This window comes from Natator depressus, chromosome 22 (genome assembly GCF_965152275.1).
Source record: "Natator depressus isolate rNatDep1 chromosome 22, rNatDep2.hap1, whole genome shotgun sequence".
NCBI lineage: Eukaryota > Metazoa > Chordata > Testudines > Cheloniidae > Natator > Natator depressus.
Genome location: NC_134255.1, coordinates 17,901,280 through 17,924,036, shown reverse-complemented (window position 1 = coordinate 17,924,036; position 22,757 = coordinate 17,901,280). Strand labels below are relative to the sequence as shown.

At 54.0% G+C, this 22,757-nt stretch overlaps 1 protein-coding gene across 1 annotated transcript in view; it reads left to right on the top strand.

Annotated features, from left to right (window-relative positions):
- PCSK7 (proprotein convertase subtilisin/kexin type 7) overlaps window positions 1-22,664 on the top strand; it is a 55,671-nt gene extending 33,007 nt beyond the window's left edge. The window contains exons 9-16 of the mRNA XM_074936860.1: window positions 246-413; window positions 1,755-1,862; window positions 6,640-6,742; window positions 12,987-13,143; window positions 14,120-14,214; window positions 15,154-15,247; window positions 16,644-16,761; window positions 17,972-22,664. Coding sequence (XP_074792961.1) covers window positions 246-413; window positions 1,755-1,862; window positions 6,640-6,742; window positions 12,987-13,143; window positions 14,120-14,214; window positions 15,154-15,247; window positions 16,644-16,761; window positions 17,972-18,391 — 1,263 coding nt within the window. The 3' untranslated portion in view covers window positions 18,392-22,664. The remainder of the gene's footprint in view (window positions 1-245; window positions 414-1,754; window positions 1,863-6,639; window positions 6,743-12,986; window positions 13,144-14,119; window positions 14,215-15,153; window positions 15,248-16,643; window positions 16,762-17,971) is intronic.
- Window positions 22,665-22,757: the final 93 nt, after the last annotated feature.

Sequence of the window (22,757 nt, the reverse complement as noted above, 5' to 3'; positions counted from 1 at the left end):
GGCAAATGGTCAGGAGCATTCGCTGGGCCCAGTCTGTACCCAGGGCTTTTTTTATTGGATGTGTTACAAGCAAGGTGTAGCCTCCATCGGCCGGTGCTGTAACCTGACTGGAGAGCGAGCCAGGGATGTGAGAGTGATTCCTGCGTGCACAGACCGGTGTGCACAGTGGCTCACGCGTCCTAAAAGCTCTAGCACTCTGAAGGCTGCATCTGACTGGAGACGTCTCTTTGGCTCTTTCTTTCAAGGTGACTACAGACTGGAATATGGAGAAAGGCACAGGATGCACCGAGGGTCACACAGGGACTTCAGCTGCTGCCCCCCTGGCAGCCGGCATGATTGCCTTGATGCTCCAAGTGCGACCGTGTCTCACCTGGCGAGATGTCCAGCACATCATTGTCTTCACAGCCACCAAGGTGAGAAAAGAGCTCCTTCGAGATGTCCCCCCTAGTTCCAGCTGCGCAGAACCTCCAGCCCCTCGGCTTTCTCTCCTTGGCCCCTCTTGGCAAAGGCTCCAGTGTATGCTGGATGGGTCTGGATGGGCTTGAAGAGTGAGCTCACCCTCTATCAATCTCTCCTTTTCCTTGACCCCAGTGGATGGATGGCTTTTCCCCTCGCCCCTTGTTCTCACCAGGAATGTGCCTGAGGCAGACGGTATTCTCTGCTGTCACCGTGATAAATGGAGTTTTGTTCCATGCATTCCTGAATCTGCCAGGATGCAAATCCTCAGAGGTATCCAGGATGAGCCTGCGCTTGGATAGTACAGGAGCCGGGGTGGAGTAGGGCGGGGGTGGCGGGGTCGAGATGATACACCCGCTGGAGTTTTTGCAGTGACCCCTAAAGTGCTTCGCAATGTGAAAGCAGAAAGGCCTGATTCGTCTGATGCAGTCACGGAATTCTGAGTCTCGGAGACAGAAAGAGTGGGAAGAGCTCCTTTTGCAAACGTTACTGTTTGCTCGGTTCTTATTCAGGTACAGCTCCCGCTGACTTCAGGGGGAGTTTGACTGCAGAAGCAATGAGTAGATAGTGAATCTGAAAGAGGCATCGGGGTTGGCCAGCAGTCAGGGTTTCTGTTGTACTTGGTGTGTGTGTGTCCTGCAGTTTATGTGACACAGTGAGATAAAACTTGCTTTGGCGCAGGGTAACTTTTTCCACAATTGGAGACAACCGCTGCCAAAGCGCTCAACCCTGGTAAGTAATGGGACCCAGATCTGATCTGCCCCAACTCGCGCTGATTTAAGTGATTGTATTTATTCCTTTGAAACTGGCCTTTAGACTTTCCAGGGGCTGCAATCTGGGCAGGGAGGGAGGAAGGGACCGGCTGGGATATTTCAGAGCAGAGGCATTTTTGTCCTTTGCGGTGTTTGTTTTTCTTTTGAAGAGCTAGGAATCCTGGCTCGGTTGGGACTCAGTTTAAACAAAGGGCGAGCTGTCCTTTCTAATCAGGCCCCATGGCAGAGCCAGAGTTGGCTTTGTTGCTGTTACCATTCACTTCTGAGTCTCTTCTGCAAAGTCTGCTGGTTAGGCAGATGTAGCCAGGTTCCCCCAGGTTCCGGAGGGTGGCTTAGGTCTGCATTTCCAAGGTAGGGCCCATAGGTATGTGTGCAGCAAGGCTAGGAGGGTGCTTCCCCAGTTCCCCCAGTCCTTGCGACCCTTGTCATTGCATAGCTGGACGTTAGCTCGCCCTGCAAGAGGCAGGTGTGTCCCCCCCAGCTGAGTCGCTCCAGCCAACGTGGCTCCCTCTGGTTCCTTTTCAGTACGAAGATCGTCGCACCAACTGGGACACTAACCTGGCGGGCTTCAGCCACAGCCACGAGCACGGCTTCGGCTTGCTAAGCGCTTGGAGACTTGTCAACGCTGCCAAGGTAACTCATGGCTGCTGGCGTCAGGCCCATCTGACAGGCAACCCTGTGGGCTCCCCCAGACATGCCCTGCACCAGTGTCAAGTCCAGCCTAGCAACAGCTTCTTCCCCGTCTCTGGCTCCTGGTGGCCTGGCCTAGGTGTTTCCATAGTGCCCGTTACTGTGGGCGCTGCCCAGCTGGCAACGCTGTGGCCAGGCCATCCTGTGTACAAGAGACAAGGGCAGAGGCTACAATAGACAGCCATGGGCCTGGGCCAGCGCTCCTCAGCCTCAGGACAGCCTGAGGTCAACTCCCACCTCCCAAACCTCTCACTCTCCATGGCCTTCCCCTCTGAGCGAGCGTGGGCGACCTCGGGGCTCTCTTGAGACGGGAAGGTCCTGTCGTTTTGGGGAGAGCTGTGAAGTCCTTTGCTGAGGGTGTGTATGAAGTGTTTCCCTCAGCAGGGCAAAGCTTCTCTAACAAAAAGAAAAGGAGTACTTGTGGCACCTTAGAGACTAACCATTTTATTTGAGCATGAGCTTTCGTGAGCTACAGCTCACTTCATCGGATGGGCTGTAGCTCACGAAAGCTCATGCTCAAATAAATTGGTTAGTCTCTAAGGTGCCACAAGTCCTCCTTTTCTTTTTGCGAATACAGACTAACACGGCTGTTACTCTGAAACTTCTCTAACAGAGACTCATGTAGCCACTCTGGCATGGTCCAGTGCAACAGGGCTCAGGACTGGCAGTCAGGAGACCTGGGTTCTAGTTCTGGCTCTGCTACTGACCTTGGGCAAGTCACTTGCCCTCTCTGTGCCTCAGTTTTCTCCCGCTGTCCCATTCTGTACCGTCTGTGGATGGAAAACCCTATATGAAAGTGTCAAAGTCAGATTCAAGACTCACTGAATTTGTCAGACCACTCTGTTTATTAGCAAAGCGCTTTGCCAATGCACCCAGATATATGTGAGCCTTCTGCAAAAAGCTCAAGCCAACCCATTTATACAGACAAGCCAAAGCCAATCCAACACAGGAGACAAAAGGAAGCAGAAACTGACAAATATACATACATAGCTTATTTGCATACTAACGTTTACCAATCTCCTAGCTCAGTAGGCGCTCTAAGTTAATTAGTTTGAGGACCCATTGTCTCACACTCCTTAATGTTTCTCTTCCTGACAACTATATTTCAACAAATCTTTCAAGCAGTATTTCTTTAATGAATTATAATTTCAATATAATTCATTCTACTTTCACAAAAGCTATGTATTTTTACTGATAAATTGCAGTAATGGGGAGAAAAGTACCTATGTAGAAGTGGTCCCTGCTTCCTCAGCAGGTCGGCTCCCTGTGCACAGTCTGGGTTAGAGCTGGCCATTTTGATATGGTCAGGTTTGGCCTTTAATACTGTCTCGCAGACAAGGGAAATAGAGCCTAGACAACCTACTATACAGTGGGTGCACAACTGGCTGGAAAACCCTACCCAGCGTTGTTATCAGTGGTTCACAGTACAGCTGAAAGGGCATATCAAGTGGGGTCCCGCAGGGATCTCCTCAGTCTGTTTCTTTTCAATATCTTCCTAAATGATTTGGATAATGGCATAGAGAGCACACTTATAAAGTTTGTGGACAATACCAAGCTGGGAGGGGTTGCAAGTGCCTTGTAGGCAGGGCCGGCTCCAGCTTTTTTGCCGCCCCAAGCGGCAAAGAAAAAAAAAGAAAAAAGAAGAAGCAGGGCCTGCCGCTGAATTGCCGCCGAAGACACGGACGTGCTGCCCCAGTCACGGACAGAATGCCACCCCTTTCTATTGGCCGCCCCTGGCACCTGCTTCCTTCGCTGGTGCCTGGAGCCGGCCCTGCTTGTAGGAAGGGATTAGAATTCAAAATGATCTTGGCAAACTGGAGAAATAGTCTGAAATAAATGGGATGAAATTCAGTAAGGAGAAATGCAAGTTTTACTCTTAGGAGAGAACAATCAATTGCACAAACACGAAATGGGAAATGACTGCCTAGGAAGGAGTACTGTAGAACAGGATCTGGGGTTTATAGTGGCTCACAAATGAAATATGAGTCAACAATGTAATATTGTTGCAAAAAAAGCAAACATCATTCTGGGATGTTGTGAAGGAGCAGAGAGGCGTCTGCCAGGCACAGCAGGGGTTAAAGAACACCTGTGGAGTCAGCTAGCCCTGCCCTGCACCCTCCCCCCTCTTATACCTGAAGCCAATGCCAGGCCTGGAGGGGGGAGAAAAGAAGGGAGCCTGGCTCAGTTAGGGGATGACTGGCGAAGAGGCAGGAGCTCTCTGCGTCTCTGCCTGAAGGCACAGATGCAACCTGCCTGCCAGCACATCCACTGGAAGCAAGTAAGATTTCCCTTGCCAAGGGGAGTCTACCGCCAAGCCCCAACTGTGGGGAGACTAGCAGGGCCATGCCCCAAACTAAAGAACTTACATAGGGAGCAGCTCAGACAACAGGTCCTGAGGGCCCCCCCCCACAGCTGGGAGCAAGATCCGTCTCCCCTGTCTAGGGGTGTGAGTGGCCATGGATTCTGATCCAAGACCTGAGGGAAAGGAGGGCAGGTCTCCCACTCCAGCCCTTAACAATCTAGCACTAGGCTGCCCTGCCACTCAAGGCCCCGTCACAGATGTATTATCAGGAGTGTTGCAAGCAAGGCATGAGAGTAATTCTTCCGGTCTACTCATTGATTAGGCCTCAACTGAAGGACTGTATCCTATTCTGGGCCCCACACTTCAGGAAAGATGTGGACAAACTGGAGAAAGTCCAGAGAAGAGCAAAAATGATTAACAGTCTAGAAAACATGAGCTATGGGGGATAAATGGAATAAAATGGGGTTTGTTTAATCTGGAGAAGATATGACTGAGGTGGGGGACACAATAACTGTCTTCAGGTATGTGAAAGGTTGTTATAAAGAGGAGGGTGATAAATTGTGCTTATCCACTGAGGTCAGGAGAAGTAGTAATGGGGTTAAATTGCAGCAAAGGAAAAACTTCCTAACTGTCAGGATAGTTAAACACTGGAACAAATTCCCAGGGGAGATTGTGGAATCTCTGTCATCGGAGGTTTTTCGGAACAGGTTAGAAAAACACCTGTCAGGGATGGTCTAAATAATACTTAGTCCTGCCTGATTGCAGAGGGCTGGACTAGATGACCTGTCGAGGTCCCTCCCAGTCCTACATTTCTGTGATTTCGATGTGTAGAATGAGTTTCCATGCATTTTGCTCCCATTGGCCCTGCAGAACTAGCCCAGCCCAGGGAGTGGGAGTTGGATTCTAGTCTGACTCGTGTTTCAGCAACAGAATTATTCACTCAGTTCCAGTGCAGCATCTGTAATGCTTGAGAAGAAAAGTGCCAAGCTTGACACTCAGATCCCAGGGGGAGACAGCAGCACTGGCAGTTTAAGACAATAAAATAATAGAAAAAGAAACATTGGCAGAAAAATTTGAGTAGGGATCACAGAGACCAGTAAACACAGACCCCCTCGCACACAGACATGCTGTTCAGAGCAGAGCTGCACTTTAAATGCCTGCTCTGCTGAGCCTTATCCAAGTCTGCCTCTCTCAGTGACTCCAAAGATCAGTTGCATAAAGAGGACAAGACTGTGGCCTTCCTTGTAGGGTAAGTGATACGTTGACTTTGGGGTCAAACTACAAGGATTCCTGCTGCACCGCCTCACTATACGGCTGCTTTGGGGATGAAGTCATGAGTCCTTAGGCAAGTAGTGCAAACCTGCCCCTCTTTCAGAGCTCTATATATAGCCACAGGCAAGAGGCTTGTTTATGGAAGCCGTCGGGTATGATTCACGGCGCTGGGGGGGCGGGTTGTTGGCAGTGCGCAGCGGGATGAGGCTGTCGCACCTTCTCTTTGGGCACCAAGCTTTGTGACATGGCAGGACATCGCCAAATGGCAGGGGAACCCAGCATTCTCTGGAGGCAACTGCAGGTTTCCAAGAGCTGCAGTCCTTGATTGTTTGTGTGTGTGGCAGTGGAAGGGGAGTGCTTAAAGCAGGGGCTGGGTTCTATTCCCTGTTCTGGAACTAACTTGCTGTGAGACCTTGGGCAAATCCCTTCACCTCCGTTTCCTCGTCAGTCACCCGCTCAGTAGCATGTACAAAAACAAGAGCGCTCAGCCAGCCCCACCCACCAGGTGTCCCTGGGTAGGTGCGAAAAATCTTGTTCTGCTGCCCGAGCAGAGCCCTGGGAATCCAGGACCCGGCTGCCTTAGTTAAGGGCCAGGCTGCTTCAGTGACTGAGCAAATTTCACTTCCCCTGGAAACACCCTCACAGGCAAAGCACCTATGTTTCTGGGCCGCCCCTGCTGGTTCCCCTCTTCCCAGCCCCACTGGCTGAGGCGTGAGCCAGGGGACGTGCCCCCGGTCACTCGGCGTGTTGGGGCCTGGGCTGAAAATGGAACCCGGGAGTCCCAGCTCCCAATCGCCTGCTCTAACGGATGAACCTGTGTTCCTTCTGCTCTTCAGTACAGTCAGCCGGCCGCCTTTTCTCACCTCACATGCCTCGACAGTTTCCTAACCCCCCCGCTTCTCCCAGCATCCCCAGGAAAGGCCCCAGACTTAGGTTCCCGCACCAACATGCTGCAATGGCTCACTGAGCTGTTTCTAAATACTTAACACCCCGTCCATGAACGCCTGCAATAGATCCATTATTGACGAGCCCAGCCGTGGAGAGACTCGTACTTAAAGGCTTATGTGTTAATGGCTAGGGAGAGCAAGGGTCTGGGGAGGATTCGGATGCTGCAGGATGCCAACTCTTCCCCCGTCTCTCCTACAGATCTGGGAATCTGTCCCATACTTAGCGTCGTACATCAGCCCTGTTCTAAAGGAGGGCAGGACCGTCCCCCAGGTCCCTCAGGCATTGGAAGTCACCTGGAACGGTAAGCACACCATGCCCCCTCTGTGGGGCCCCGTCCTTGTCTCTCAGGCAACCTGCGTCCACACAGAGGAGTACAAGGCCTTGTAGACCTCCAGGTCACCAGCTCAAATCAACAGCTGGGTGATGGCAACCAAAAGTTGCTCTCGCCTGCTGCCTGCTGGCTGGTGTGAGCTGAGAACGGGCCCTAGAGACCCAGCTCCTTGCAGGGGTGCACCACAGTACGGCGGGGCTGGGGCCCAGGGGCTGGGGTGTATGTGCAGGGCTCGCTGTGTCTCCTGGACTGTCAGTCCTCTGCCTTTCACCTGCACTGAATTCACCTAATAAACCACCCAAAGCATCTGCCTGGGCAGAGGGCTCCTAGAGTGTAACAGAGGGCAGCAGGCAGTGTGACTGTGCAGAGAGAACGTCGTCCGGTGACGAAATCGGAGCATGCGGGGACGAAGGCCCATAGCAGGGAGATTGAAGGAGCAGCAGGGATCGGTTTTCAGCGGTGCTGGGAAAGGAGCTGGAGATGATGCCGTGGGGAAGATAGGAAACCTGTTCTGGGGTAAGGCTCTCACCCCACAGGCAGGGTGTTTCTCACAGTGAAATAGCAGGTGTTGGGAGCTGCCCTGTTAAGGGGTAGCGTCGTGATGAGCAAGGTCTGTGTGGGTGCCCGGGGGCTGGAGCGATACCTGCTGGCAGGATGAGAGTGCCCCGCGTCACTAGAGGGCTCCGGCATGGCCAGGGAAGAACTGATCAGGGTGAGCTGTCAGGGGAGCTTGGAACAAACCCAGGCTTCAGCCAGCCATTTCCATGATCTCAGGTCCCAGCGGGGTAAGAATGGGCAGAATTCTGCAGGGATGCTGCCAGAGCAGGGGTAGCTGAGCCGAGAAGAAAGGAAGCCAGGGCTAAGGTAAATGTGCCTGCATCATGCTGGTCAGAACGTGGCCCTCGGAGACCTCCAGCCAGATCTGCCCCTGCCCTAGGCAGCAGCTGCCAATCTAGGGACTGCCCGTCCCAGTGTGTGGTTCTGTGCAGGCAGCCAGTGCTGGGATTTGCTGGTGGTGGTGTCATGCCACTGAGGATCCAGGATCCCCTCGTTGTCTGCTGTGCTGTTTGTTTCTGAAGGGTGCTAATAAGCAGTAGGGCTCCTTCTCGCCCATCCAACTGGAGACGAGAGCAGGATGAAACAGGGAACCCTGGAGAAGTGGGGGAGGCAGGATCTCCTGCTGGGTGTTCGCTCATGCAACATCTGTGGGGTTGAAACCAAAGCAGACCGAGTTCTCCCCTGCTGGGCGCTGCACTGTGGGAGGGATGCAGGGACAGGGATGCAGTGCTGAGAGCCTGGAGATGGTGCCAGAGCAGAAGCCTGTCCCGGGGATGGGAGGGACAGATTGGCCTCACCCAAGCCCAGGAATTTTAGACTGACTATGAAAGAGTTAAGTATCCCAAGAAGCCTGATTCTTTCCTTTCTTTTTGAGACTGCTGCTGCTTTTGTTTGTTGAGCTGCTTCCTCCCCCTCCCCTATCCCCTGCGTAGGATTAGTTTAATAAATTGATGTCTTTGGAAAGGCAGACAGGCATTAGCAAGCTCTTACGGCAGGGCCCAGCACGGCGGGGGCTGGGATGCGGCCAGACCTGTTCAGTTGCCTTTGACCATTTTAGGTAATGTTGCAGCTCCTGACTTGGCTGGCCTCTGTCAGCATAAACAAGGCCCTTCTCCAGTGCTGCTACTAGTGGGAAGGAGAGGCCCAGAAGTAAAGTTGAGCCAATGTGGTGCAGCCCAGGGTTGCGGGGCTTGTTTTCCTTCCCATACCAGGAGCCCCCTTGCCATGGGCTCACTGGCCAGATGTGCTTATGTGTTTTAGTCTGGCCTTCCTTTCCTGCTCACCGGCCACCATCCCCTTTCATTGTGTTTTGCCTTCATGCATGATGGGAAATTCCATCTGCACCCACTGAAATGACTGGCGTTAGCCACGGCTCCCCAGACTCTCCAGCAGGGGGCGAATGTGCGCTTAAACCCTTGGCTCGCCCACTGATCCCGGGAGTTCATCCCATTCATGAGCCTGGTGGGAGCGGCAGGGCACAGAGGAGCAGCCTTCCTTGTCCATTTCCAGTGCCTGCTGGTCCCTGAAGTAGGGACAGGGGGAGCCCCTATTACAGGCACTGCCGAGCGACTGACCTGCCAGACAGCTTTGAATCCTGGTGCTGCCTCTGGCTTCCACTCGCACCCTCTGCCGGGCAGGGAGCCCCCTGCTTTGATCCCACTGTATCAGGCCCTGGTGAGGCGCAAGCTGACTGAATGATTTCCCCCATGATCACACAAAGGGTGACCTCCTCGTCAAGGGGGCCTCCAGTCTCCAAGTCCTGGGCGCTTACCGCTTGGCACAGGATGGGTCACGGGGCAGTGGGCAGAGAAGCTCATCTGAATGGTTTTCACGGCTGCTTGCAGTTTGACAGAGCCCAGCATGAAAGCCTGGGTTGGCCGTGACCCGCTATTCGAAGGTCTCCCTGAAATGACTTTGAAGCGTCAGTGGATTTGCCAGTAGACAGGTGTCCCCATCGCAACTCTCCCTTCCGCCCCAGCCCTGTCCCTTGGGGGTCTCTCCAGGCCAGGCCTGAGGCACCTTGGCTGGAGCTTGCCTGGTTAATTTTGTGCCAGCTCTGGGGGTGGGGGGTGGGGGGGAAGAGTCCGTCCCATGTCCTTTCTGAGCACTGAATTCACACACCAACGTGACGCGCAGAGACCTGGCTGCCCAGTCCAGGGAAACGTGAGTGTCAGGGGCAGCCCCTGGAGAGACCTTGTAAAACCGCAAGAGAGAAACTAACCCTGATCCTGGCAAACAGGAGACAGGGTTGTTTTTTGTTAATGGAGTCAGGTTTGTTCTCAGTCTGTAAGACCCTTAAAGATCATGGTTAGGAGAGAAAAATAAGGGAGCTCTGGCAGCTCTGAGAGCGTTGCCCTAAAAGGAATTCTAAGTCGAAAGTGCAGCAGCAAACAAGATGCTGGGAAATGCCAGAAGAGAGAGACTTGGGCGAAGTATGTCCGAAGGAATGCACGCTCTGCGTTCCGCCCAGGTGCCCTGGGGACTCCCCCGGAGACTTAACCCTTCAGCGCAGGCACAAAGGGAGACTGAAACTAGCACCACAGAACTGACCTCCTAGTCACCATACACGTGAGAGGCCTGCGTTGCTAAGGAAGCCATGTGTGAAAGCAGCCAAGGAGAGTCCTTAATGCACCCCCTGGTCCTGGAGCTCGGGAACGGGCTAAGGAGGCAGATGCTGCCCGCCTGCTTCCTGGCTGGGGTGGTTCTTGAAGCTAGAGCTGGCCACATGGTTTGGCAAATAGTAAATTTGCCAGAAAATGCATGGAGGGGGCACTGAAACCATTCATGAATTGTGGCTGGAAAAAATCGATTCTCTCTCTCGAAAAAGTCAAACTGGTTCATTTCAACCCTTTCAAAATGGAACATTGGGATGTTTTGTTTTGAAATTTAACTATATTTATTTAAAAATAAACAAGAAAAAAGGATGAAAAACACCTGAAAAGGAAACACAACGAAAACCTGAAAATAATTCATTTCTTCTCAGGGTCTGGTGGTGTTTTGTTTTCATTTCATCAGAGGTGCTTTTGGATGCAAAATGAAATGTTTTTTTTCTTTCAGTGAGAAAAGCGAAAGTTTTGCTTCAAAATTCAGTTTTGCTTCAAAATGAACCAGAATTGGGTTTGGATTTTTTCGGTTTGGCCCCCAAACTGATCAATTATTCCCTTGACTCTGTTAGCCACCCTTAACTCTGGTTGAAATCTGCTGCTGTCAAACTCTCTAGCTGCTTACGGTTTCTCGTTGGTAGCTCCTCTGGGGAGGCAGTATTGACTAGTGGTTGGAACTGTGGACTGGGCGTCCGGACTCCTGGGTTCTACTCTCAGCTTCGATGCTCACTCACTTGCCACTTTAGGCAAGTCATTTACCCTCCCCATGCTTCTGGTTCCCAAGCTTTATTGGGAATAAAGATGCCTCTAGCTGACAGGGAGGTTGTGAGGCATAGTTCACTGATGTTTGCAAAGGGCTTGAAGATCCTCGGGTGAAAGGCACCAGCAAGGGGCGAAGGATTATTATTGCAGTTGCTGAGGATGGAAGGGTTCTTCTTGCAGCCCTGAACCTTGTCATCAGCTTCCTCCTCTCCCTGCTCTGGAATTTGCAGTCCCTGTGTCAGGACTATGTGGAATTTTTGTGGTAAACTGGCCTGTCTGTCACCTTGAATTCAGCCCATCTGTTCCAAAGGCAGAGTGTGTCACGGTGTACCTAGGGACGGGGCATTTGAATCCCTGTGGGGAAGGGCTGGAGCATTCAGCATGCAGCCAAGGCTGGGAGCTTGTGACATGCAGCATTTCGCTTTGACTGCAAGGTTAGGTGAGCTGAGCTTTCAGCACCTCTGACTGTAAGAAGATGCAAGGAAGCGTCTTGTCATGGCATGACCGTCACAGTGGCACACGCAGCCCTACTACACAGCACAGGCACACGGACTATTTCGGAGGGAGAAGAGCATAGATCCAACTCGGGCCATCTCCTGGGCTTTGCAGGAGCAGCTGACACGTTATGGGATATCAGAGAAGCCTCCGTTCTTTTGGGTACAACATTTCTGTTAGTTGCTGCCACTACTTTCTTCAGCAGTTATCCGGCACCACAAAACCCCTCTCCCAACTCTTCTTTCAAATCTGCCTTTTCCTGCCTTTGCTGTATATAGTAGCCAGAGCTCAGCAGGAGTCACTCTGCTAAATCCACAGAAAGAACAGGAGGACTTGGGGCACCTTAGAGACAAACCCATTTCTTTGAGCCTAAGCTTTCGTGAGCTACAGCTCACTTCATCGGATGCATTCAGTGGAAAATACAGTGGGGAGATTTATATACACAGAGAACATGAAACAATGGGTGTTACCATACACGCTGTAACCAGAGAGATCAGGTAAGGTGAGCTATTACCAGCAGGAGGGCGGGGGGGAGGGACCTTTTGTAGTGATAATCAAGGTGGGCCATTTCCAGCAGTTGACAAGAACAGCTGAGGAACAGTGGGGTGGGAATAGTTTTACTTTGTGTAATGACCCATCCACTCCCAGTCTTTATTCAAGCCTAAGTTAATTGTATCCAGTTTGCAAATTAATTCCAATTCAGCAGTCTCTCGTTGGAATCTGGTTTTGAAGTTTTTTTGTTGAAGAATTGCCACTTTTAGGTCTATAATCAAGTGACCAGAGAGATTGAAGTGTTCTCCGACTGGTTTTTGAATGTTATAATTCTTGACGTCTGATTTGTGTCCATTTATTCTTTTACGTAGAGACCGTCCAGTTTGGCCAATGTACATGGCAGAGGGACATTGTTGGCACAGGATGGCATATATCACATTGGTGGATGTGCATGTGAACGAGCCTCTGATAGTGTGGCTGATGTGATTAGGCCCTATGATGGTGTCCCCTGAATAGATATGTGGGCACAGTTGGCAACGGGCTTTGTTGCAAGGATAGGTTCCTGAGTTAGTGGTTCTGTTGTGTGGTGTGTGGTTGCTAGTGAGTATTTGCTTCAGGTTAGGGGGCTGTCTGTAAGCAAGGACTGTCCTCTGCTAAATCCAGTTATTCTGCTTTGCAAAATTGTGCAGAGGAAGGATTTGTCTTTGGGAACAAAGCACATCTGCAAAAACTCCTAACGCTGGAGGGAAGCTCTGACCAGGTATCACCTGTGTATCTGTTTAGGACAAACTTCCTGCATTGGTGGGAAGACAAGCACTGCATTCAGGTGGCATGAGAAATTCCCACTGGAGCGCCCACAGCCCAAGCCACACAAGCCAGGCGTGAAAAGGCAGCGTAGTCACCACTGAAGGACCGCAAGCTACGGAGCTGGGTGTACAGCCCCCTTCCCCTGATGGTGGGAGGGAACTGAGAACCCTTTCCCAGGCCTGGCTGTTTTCCCACAGCTGACATGGGTGGCAAGGGGCTGTTAACAATGAAAACGGATCAGTCCGTGGGAAGTTGAGACACTGATTGCAGAGCTTGGTGCCCAGAGCGCCTGGAATTCGAAACCAGAGCAACGTTGCTGCATGTGTGGGCACTTGGCAGAGAGTCCGGGTGAGAGGTGTCTAGCATGTGTCTTGCCCACGTGTCACTCCATTGTGCCAATGCAGCGTGGGGCGGTCTGGGGGGAGTGGGGAGCGCTGATTGTGTGTGTGTCCGATTAACCAGCCTGCTGACACCTACACGTCTTTATTCGTTACCAGTCACAGCAGCTGACCTCACCTTGTCTGGCATGAAGACCTTGGAGCACGTGGCAGTGACCGTCACCATAACCCACCCTCGCCGTGGCAACCTGGAAATCAAACTTCTCTGCCCCAGTGGCATGGTGTCCAAGATTGGGACCACCAGGAGCCTGGACTCGTAAGCAGCGCAGAACTCTGCTGGCGGGGGCCGCAGGAAGGAGTGGGATGGGCTTGGGGGGCAGTGATGGGTGACTTCCCAGGTGCTATAAAGTGTGTGGGTCTGGAGGTGAAAGAGGGGGCTGGGTGGACCGTGTGCAGCAAGGGCGTTTCCATGTGGGTCGTTGGAGAGAAAGGGGGTAGTTGAAAGCCATGCAGGTAGTACAAGGATAGCACCTTATTAGCTCAGGAGCTTCTGTCCCTATGTGAGCCCCACGGCCCTTTCCAGTCCCAGCATCTAGAAGCCTGCAACGTACTGCTTTTGCTCCACGGGTGGGGAGGGGGAATTTCCCAGGATCTCCCTAATTGACTCCTAGCCTGCTCCTGCCCCGTATTAACACAGATCTGCTGGCCATGGAGAGCTCCACTCCAAGCCCCCCAGAGCCCAGCGAGTCCGCTGCAGGTGAATCCAGACAGAGCCGTTTCTGCCCATCTCTCGGGGGCAATGCAGGGAGTGGGAGGGTGTTAATTAGGTGCAGCTCCCAGGTTCCTGGCCAGTTCTCAGCACCACCCTTGGCATGAGCTCTCTCTGGGCTCTGTGTCCCCAGTGAACAGGGCCGGCCTCAGAGAAAGCAGCACAGGTAAGCAGGCAGCACTGGCTGGCCCCGCTCAGCTGGGTTGAGCTGGTACCAGGCCAGTGTCCCTCTCTCACCATCCAAGGTAGAGTGGGGAAGCTCACAGGGCAGCGCCCAGAACACCCCTGGCCTGTGAGTAGAAGCATTGCTGTGGCTGGCACCTCTGCTCTTTAATCTCCACGCTCGTGCCTGTTGGCTCATGCAATACGCTCTGCACTGAGGCCAGGGACGCCTTGGCTGCCAGCTCCTGACCTCCCGGCCGTCTCGTTGGGACAGAATCTGTTTGCAGACCTGACGCCCAGACACAAAGCGCCCAGTGGCGTGTTTGCTCCTTATGGGGTATTTTTCTCCTCCCTCTTGCAGAGATCCCAATGGCTTTGCTGACTGGACCTTCTCCACGGTGCGGTGCTGGGGGGAGGAAGCCCAGGGCATGTACAGACTCATCATCAGGGATGTCGGTAAGTCCCTCCCTCTCTGGGAAACAAATGGTCCTGGGCCTGTTGTCGACTTTAGTTTCTGACTCTTGTGTGTGTCAGGTCCTTGCCCAGTCCCAGAGCCTGCAGTCTCCTCCTGCCCTGCAAGGTGAATCCATTGACTGCTGCTGAGTTCCTGGGGGGAAAGGCCCATTCCCTTCCTGCAGGACAGGTGGGGAGTGCAGGCCCCAGGGCTGGATGTAATCCAGGCAGGTGCTATATTAGCTGGTCTTCTACAGCTTCTTCTTCCCCGCTCCTCTCTCCTCCCCCACAGCACCCCTGATATTCAGCCCTCTGCAGCCTGCACCTCAATCTCAAACCTCATCCTCAGCCCTCCCTGCTGTCCCAATCCTGTGCAGGCTGTCAGCTCATTCCTGCCCTGCAGCACCTCCTGCTCATCCAGGCCAGGGCCTCTCCAGTGCAGACAGAGGCTGCTAACTGTGGGGAGGGGCTGTGCTCACTTTGGGCTAGGCTGAGGCTAGTCGGGGCCTGAGTCCGACCGGAGCCCAGGCCTCCAGAGCAGGATGGCTGGGTTGGCTGTGCCCCCAAGGTCTCTCCCTGCTTAGGACCTGCTTTATTGCTGGCAGAGCTGCTGGGTCTAGAGCCTGGCAGCGCATTTTCAGTCTGATGTGGGCACAGATGTGCGTTATCTGGGCGCTGTGCTGTGGGCCTTCCCATGAGTCGTGAGCGGAGCAGTCGTTTATGTGCCACCCAGCTGCTGCTGAGACCACGTGCCCACCACATGCTCCAGCCCATAGATTACAGAACAATCCCGAGAACATTGATTCTTTCCCAGGCTAGGAGGCACAAAGGGTTCCCTTCCCTCGTTCTGCAGGCAGGCTGTGTCTGCACTGGAGAGACCCTGGCTGCGTACGCTGCAGCAGCAGGTACCATGTGGACCCAAGTCTCCGTTTGCTTTTCCAGGGGATGAGACACTGAAGACAGGGACATTGAAGCAGTGGCAGCTGACGCTTTACGGCTCTTCGTGGACTACGGCGGAGATGAGGGAACGGCAAAGGTACGGGACCCGCTTTCACAAAGGCGCTGTGAGGCCAGGCAGCGGGGTTTTCGTATGCGAACAGGTCAAACAGCCACGGCCCAGGAAGCATCAAATGAGGCAGAGGGAGCTGCATGGAATCTATTCCTAGCCGCTCAGTGTGCAGCTTGGCATTTCTGATGAGGGTTGCTGTAGCCTAGCTCCCAGGGAGAGAGCCCCAGGGCTCTGTGAAATGAAGGGAAATTCAGGTCTAAAGAGAGGGGGAGTCTGATTTCTTTATCGCCTCAGATATCCAAGCTGCTGCCCTTTGGCTGGCAGCAGTGTCTGTAAGCACCGCAAAGGCTGGCCTGGGGTGCTGAACGTAAAGAAACTCACAATTGAACCTGGGACCATTTTCTGGTGAGGGGAAGCAGGCGGGGGGGTTGTATCAGCCAGGAGATGGAGTCAGGACTCACTGGGCTAGGGCCTGCAGCTGGTCCCATTGAATGATCTGCTGGGTGATTTGGCTGGCTGAGCATGGGAACTTTCTGGCTGCTGAATGGATCCAGCATATGATCCAATTCTGTCTGGCAAGTCCTGGAGTGCACAAGGCCCTCACAGACAGCCTGGCCTCCAGGGCCAGATTAAGGAGCAGCGTGGAGGGCTTTAGGCTGGTGGATAGGTGACAAATCACGTATTTTGATCAATTCAAATACCTTTTCCTTTAACTCTCCTGCTGCCTGTCAGACTCGTTACCAAACGTGCATTCTGGCTGCTGATGGGGGCACAGATAGTCCCTGGGAGCTGCCGGTGCTTAATCCTGAGTGTTGGGGAGATCAAAGCCAGCAAATGCTCTGATGGGGGCAGAGCACCTCCCTGCAGGGCTGGTGTCTCTTCTAGGAGCTTAGACCTGAGCAAAATTCGACCCCAGGAGGAGAGGAAACCTGCTTTCCTAACCCACAGGTCAGGGCCCCTGGGATGGTCTCCTGCTTGCTGGTAAAAACCTGTGTGTCCATACATCCTCTCTTCTCGCATCAGTCCTCTTTGTCTCTTGGTTGTATATGTGTTACTGGCCCCATGGCCAGATGGGGCAAACAGGAGCAGGGGAATCTGAGAGACAGACACCTCATCCCATCCTGCTCCTCGGGGCCTGCTACAGCCAGCATATGGCCGTGCTGGAGCCGGCAGCCATTCCCTATACTAGCTGAAACAAGGGGGATACAATCAGCTCTTCTCCTCAGCCTCCGTTACAAGCCCCCTGCCCCGCCCCGGGCTGTCTCCAGCTCTGACCGCCTCTCCCCGGGCAGGCCCAGGGGAGCCCGCGTGCTGGGACCATTCCATCCCATCCCTAGCTCTGTGTTCCTCAGCCCTCTTCCCTGATGCTTCGCCTCTGGGGCCTGTCTGGGTGCAGTTTATTGAATGCGTATCTTGGCTTCAGGCTGGTGGAGGACGCCATGAGTGGCCAGTACTTGAGCCGTGGGGAGTCCCTGCCATGCCCTCCAGGGCTGGAGATCGCCGAGGAGGAGCCGTACACCATCACAGCTAACACCCTCAAGGTAAAGCCTGCAGGGCCTGCCAGGGCGTACACCAGGGGCCCATCTTTGCTTTGGGGAGCTGATTTGGGGACCGGATGGCTCAAGGGGGCAGCAGTGGAATCTGGAGCTTGTCCTCTGGGGCACCAATTCCTGTCCTGTCAAAGTCAGCAGCGAGCCAGAGTACTTAATACTTGACTGCTGGTTGCTGGAATGAGTTGGGGAGCAGGGCATGTCTCAGCCCAGTTCCCACCGTACACGGACTCACACGGCAAGAGCCATGAACACACCTTTGGCATGAACTGCCTGGCCCCGCTGGCAGTCTCAGCAGAAGGCTAAGGGCCAAGGCCTTGGAGCCCGAACTCCTCTGTACCCAGAGGGAGGGTCCCCGCCACTTGCGCTCGCTATGTTGCGTTCTACACGGGGACACTGAACGTTCCCATCGACCCTGCTTGTTGGCACTGAAATGGCTGGCCAGCAGCTCTGCAGAAGATGGGCTGGGAGCAAAGCCAGACTGGCAGGCCAGGGGCTATCCGCACAGTGACAGTCACAGTGAACGCTGCCCTGGTCCGGCCCTTTGGGCATCTGCCTCCTCCCTGGGCCTCGTGAGCAAATCCCACACAGCAGCTCCTTTCGCCCTGCCCACGATCTCCGTCCATTCACCGTTCTCCTAAAGGGCTAGCTCTGCCCAGTTCTGCTTTCCCATGCCACGCAGTGGGGAGAGGGATTTCCGGCATGTCTGAGGTTTCTCTCCCCCCAGCATTAACACACGGGCCCCACTTTGCAGCCCCCACCCTACTGGGCAAGTTTGGAACGCAACTCCCTGGCGATCGCACGTGTGCTGTTCTTTGCTGGCTTGAGGGATTGCTGTCCAGAGAGACAAGGCTTCTTCCCCAGGTCCCGTCCTGGAGCCCAGCCACTCCACTGAGCTCAGGCTGCTCCTCGGCTAAACCAGGTGTCCCTGAGAGGAAGGGAGCCAGCTGGCCCCATGCAGGTTACAAATCCTATCAGGAAACAAAGCTATCCTCCTTTGCAGCAAACACAAGGCCTTGAAGGAGGTGCAGGCATGTTTGAGGCCCATCCTTGGACTCTCTCCCCTCTCAGGCCAGCTGGCATGGCACACAGCTTCCACTGGGGTGGAGAGAGGGTAGGAGAGACTAGCTCTTGGGTTTCAATAGGAGGCTTTGGTTTCTAATGGGGTTTTCTCCTTCCTGTTTCCCCTCCCTCTCCCCAGATGCTCATGTTGCTGGGATGCTTTGCTGTCTTCTGGACTGTCTACTACATGCTGGAGGTTTCCCTGTCCAGAAACAACGTGGTCTTCAATCTGACGTGCAGCAGCTTCCCCACCTGCCAATGGTACCCCAGGGTTGGGCGGCAGAAGCACGTGGAGAATGGGATGGATATGGAGTCCATCCCGCTCAGTGCAGGGAAGGACATGGAGGATGTGGAGATGGAGTTGGAGCATCCACTGCCCAGCCCAGAGGCCCCAGAGAACTTAGGGGAAGAGGGAAGCTGGAGTCCCCAAGATCCCAAACCGCACAGCAATGGCCGAACCGCAGGCTTTCACGAAGCAATCCATTCGGGCTCAGCGTATCTTGGCCGGGACCTGGCCTCCGAACTCCTCTCAGCAGACAGGGAGCAGCAGATGTGCTAGCAGGAGCTGAGAGCTTGGGATGCTGGGTGATGTTGGGTCCTGTCCTTCCCTGGGTGCAGGGTGTGGGAGACTTTCCAACCCCCCCACAGAGCCGCTGCTGACTTGGGGGTTGTTGGCGTTGGATGTGGCTCGGATGACACAGGCCCACGGCTTAGAGGAGGGACCAGCGTCTTGCTCTCGACATTCCCCATCGCAAAGGCCCCTTTCCCTGCCTTTTATAAACAAAACAAGCCTTAACTCATTTTATAATGGAGTCTGTCCAGTGGCAAAACTTGGGGCTTCCCTCCTTCCTCAGCCCTAGGCCCTGCGCTCCTGCTCCCTGCCCGTGAGCACCCAGCATCCGCTGAACTGAGCTTCCTTTCATCTCCCAGGGTGCCCCGCCCAGGGCCTGCCTGCTGCTGGGGGAGGAGCCCGGGCTCACCTGCTAGGGCAGCATGGTGCAGTCAGCGAGTCCGAGCGCTCTCCTGGGGCTGGCTTTGGAGTGGCACTCTCAGGTGTGGAGAGGGAAGCCAGAAGGTTTCCATGAGGGCAGCCCCCGGACCCTATGGCTGGTGCCCTCCCCGACATGCGTTCTGCAGGCAGGGCGCAGCCCTGGGGGAAAGGCAGAGATGGTGGAAGGCTCCTCAGGAATTCTCTCAGAGGGGATTAGCCTAGGGAGAGCCCCAGCTTGACTCCTCTCAGCAGTTTGACCCCCACGCGTCTCCATTGCCTTCAATGGGGTCACTCCTGGCTGACAGCCCTGGGAGAGTGGACAGGCCCTTAGTGTTGGATAGCTGCAGCCGAACCCCGCAGCTGCGGTACTCGGATGCCAGGGGTGGGTCATGCAGGGTGATTCTGCAGCGGGGAGAGCCTGGGTTCTGGACCTGGTGACTCTCTGGCTCATGCTCTGGGGTTACACCCAGGAGTGGTTACATGTACTGCAGGCACCCCCAGATTTTGCCCAGGCCCAAGCCCCTTGCCAGGAGCCCTGGGGCTGCCCCAAACTGCATTAGTTGAGGAGACGGTCACCCCCTTAGTTACAGACCTGCAGGGACTAAGGGCCCAGCCCTTCAGCCAGCTGGGTCATGGCCTGGCCCCACGCTGTATTGGACACAAAGGTGGCACTGCACAGGCTGCCCTAACTGACCGCCCCCAGGTTAACGGCTGTACAGTCCCTTCGGTCTTGTAGGGTTAGTTACTTCACTGAGTCTGGGGCTGGATTTTCTGACCCAGAGGGGAGTCCAGCCGCACTGCTGTCTCTCTCCACGCCTCATCTGTCTCTTGTCCTCAGCATGGGCACCGTGCCAGCTGGCTTGGGCAGCTTGCTCGGGGTGGGTTTGGTACCCAGTGCACTTCATGCCTCCCAGAGCTCGAACCAAGGGTCAGCACCCAGGCTCTGCGAGCGCTCCTGAGCTATTGCGGGCCTTGAGAAATGAGGGCTTGGGGAGGTGATCGGCCGTGCCCGCCTGTAACCAGCAGGCTGGGAAGGCAAGAGCTAGGCTGTCCCTTTCCAGAGCCTACTGGGAGGTAGGGCACTGGCAGCCGTCAGGTAGGTGCATGAGTTCCTCCCCCTGTGCAGTCATGGTCTTGCACAGGAGTGTGCTGGGCAATGTCTGAAATCCTGGGAGCCCTTGGCCTGTTAGCAGGGGGCAGAGTGAGGCTTCATGCAGAGTCACCTGCCCCGAGAGAAGTGCCGTGCACCGGCTGTGACTTCCCCAGCCCTGCACATGGCTGGGTTAGCTGGACGGCAGCAGGGGCCATGTGAGCACAGGGTGTGCTGGCCAGCCATCTGTCTGTCTTTGCATCATGTCCCTTTGGCTTTGTTCCTGTTTTCATGGCACAGGGGCAGGGGGAAGCTCTCACGCCGACCCCCGGGGCCCTGCTCAGCCAGCAACAGCCACAGTTTGGCTGGTGGTGTTTGTCATTTAAGCTCTGAAGATGCTGTCCTACCTCTCGTCTGCCCGTGGCATCGCCGCTTCTGCTGGAAAAGTCTCTGTTTGGGACAGAGGCAGCGGGACCTGGGCTGTGTCTAAGCCGGCTGCTTAAAGCAGTGGTCCTCCCTGGGAGGAGACCCTTTAACTGGCCATTAAGTTATCCTGGGTGAAGGCATCCTACATCGCGAGAAGGCCCTTTACACAGTGTGTAGCCACTTGGTTGACTCTGTTAGCATGAAATCATGAAATCTAGTGGCCTTGGCTTGGCTGACTGGTGTCTTCATTCCCCCTTCCTCACCCAGCTGCCTTACCCTGCTGTCCGTGTTTTCTGGGCTCTGCCTGCTGGCAGCAGTGTTCTCCGCGCACTGCGCTTGTTTCACCTCCGGATCTCTTAGTAGTTGGCTGACGTTAGCCAGGTAGACCAAATGCTGACAAAAAAATCTGTTTGCCCATTTCCAACAGCAGTAATTGCACCTTCCTCTCCCTGCTGTTCCGCTCCGGCCGCCACGCTCACCCCATCCTCTCACAAACTAGCAATTGTCTGGCTAGAGGAAAGTAAAGGGCCTGGTTTGTCTTGGGCCTTGTGTGCACATTGAGGCCCGGCACAGGGCATTCACAGCAAACACAGCTGGTTGGCCCTGCGAGTGCAGAGAGAAGGTGCCTTTCCCCCTGTCTAGTTGCTATAGCATGTCTGCGTCTGTGATTCCCAGGGCAGGCCCAGAGGAAGGTGGGGTGCAGAAGGGTCTGTGCCCCTCCAGATGCTTGAGGGGAGGCCATCAGAGTGTTCCAAGAGTGACAGGACCCCAACTCCAGCAATACATTGCATGGCTGGATGAGCGTGTCACGGTGACCATGTGTCTCCAGCCATGGCCCGCTCTGCTGCTTAGCACAGTGCTCCTCTGTCAGCTATGCTGAGGGAGCAGATTTTCAATCCCGATGGGTTTTCCAGGTGAGCATTTTAAGCGTTACATTGGGGTTGACAGGTTGGGGGTTTTAGTTGTTTTTGCAGCAATCCATCACGGACAGTGAGAGCTTTTGTTTTTCTAAAGATTTGGGGTTTTATTTTTGAAACAGCAAAGGCCTTTTTGTGCAGCTTTCCAAAATAAAGTCTTTAAAAACCAGACTAGTAGCCGAAATCTCTGTGTGCCAGTTGGCTTGTCGTTAAACTGCTCTGAGCACTCCAAGCCCTCCCCCCAGCGGAAGAGCAAGGTAACCAGGCACTTGCCAGCAGGCAGGGTGGCGGGGAGCATGGTTCTGACTGACTTAGTCATCTCAGGGCGGCAGGGCCTGATTTTCAGGGGTGCTGAGCACCCGCAGAGCCAGGGGACGTCCCTGGGACTATGTTCAGGACCTCTGACACTCAAACCCAGCCTGCATGGGTGGGTCTCTCAGCGTTCTGGCTGTTAGCAGATGGCAGGCGGTGCACCCCGAGGGGCTAGCAGAGCCATGTCAGGAGGCATTCATCCCTCACTGTGCCCAGAAATGGCCGTTGGCATGGCTATTTCCTGTTTAGAACCATACACAAAACAGCTGGCAGACAACTGCTTAGTTACCACAGCTGGGTGTTTGCGACAGCCCTGGTGAAGTGCTGTCCCTCAGACAACTGACAAGCATCACCCCAAGAGTTGTCAGTGCCGAACGCTGGCCTAACTTCAGAACTGACGGACGCTGATGGAGGGAGGGGGTTGGGTTTTTTACATGTATTTCCACTGCTGCTGACTGAGCTAAGCCGTGGTTTTGCAGCCTCGTGCTCCCTGCGCTGGCTCTTTGACCCTGTCAGGCATGCCCAGGGCCCTGCAGACATGCGTAAGCAAGCCAAGCTTCTTCATCACCCAAACAAAGAAAAAGCAGCAACTCAGGTCAAAAAGGGCCATTGGCCGAGGCTGCTTCATTCAAACCAGAGGGTGAAAAATCAACAATCAAAGCTCTCTGTTTCCAGCTTCTGAGTGCTTGGACAATGAGGAGAGTAACTTTGTGTTAAATGTCTTAAGTATCTTGTAAAGATATCAGTGCCCTGCTTTTGCTGGACAATCACGTGGTTGCAAAATCAGTCTCATCTGTTTGGCCAGTAGGGGTGAGGACTTGGGTTTTCATTGAGTCATAGATTTTAAAGCCAGCAGGGACCACTGTGATCATCTAGCCTGACATGCATAACACAGACCGTAGAATTTCCCTGCATTAATTCCTGTTTGAAATAAAGCAGCTCTTAGAAAAACATTCAACTTGCCATTACCCTCTTTTCTGTAGCATTCACTCAAACCATTTGCTGCTTTTCGTCTTGAATTTTTGTGAGTGCTCAAGACTGAAAATCCAGGATGAGCTAGTCAGAATTTAAAATAAAAAAAACCCTCAGCAAACTGCAATAGAGTCATAATTCTTTTAATTTTGACAAAAAAAAAGTACAAAACAGAGGCTAAGTTGACTTCCTTCCCATTTGCATGGATCTTTACAGA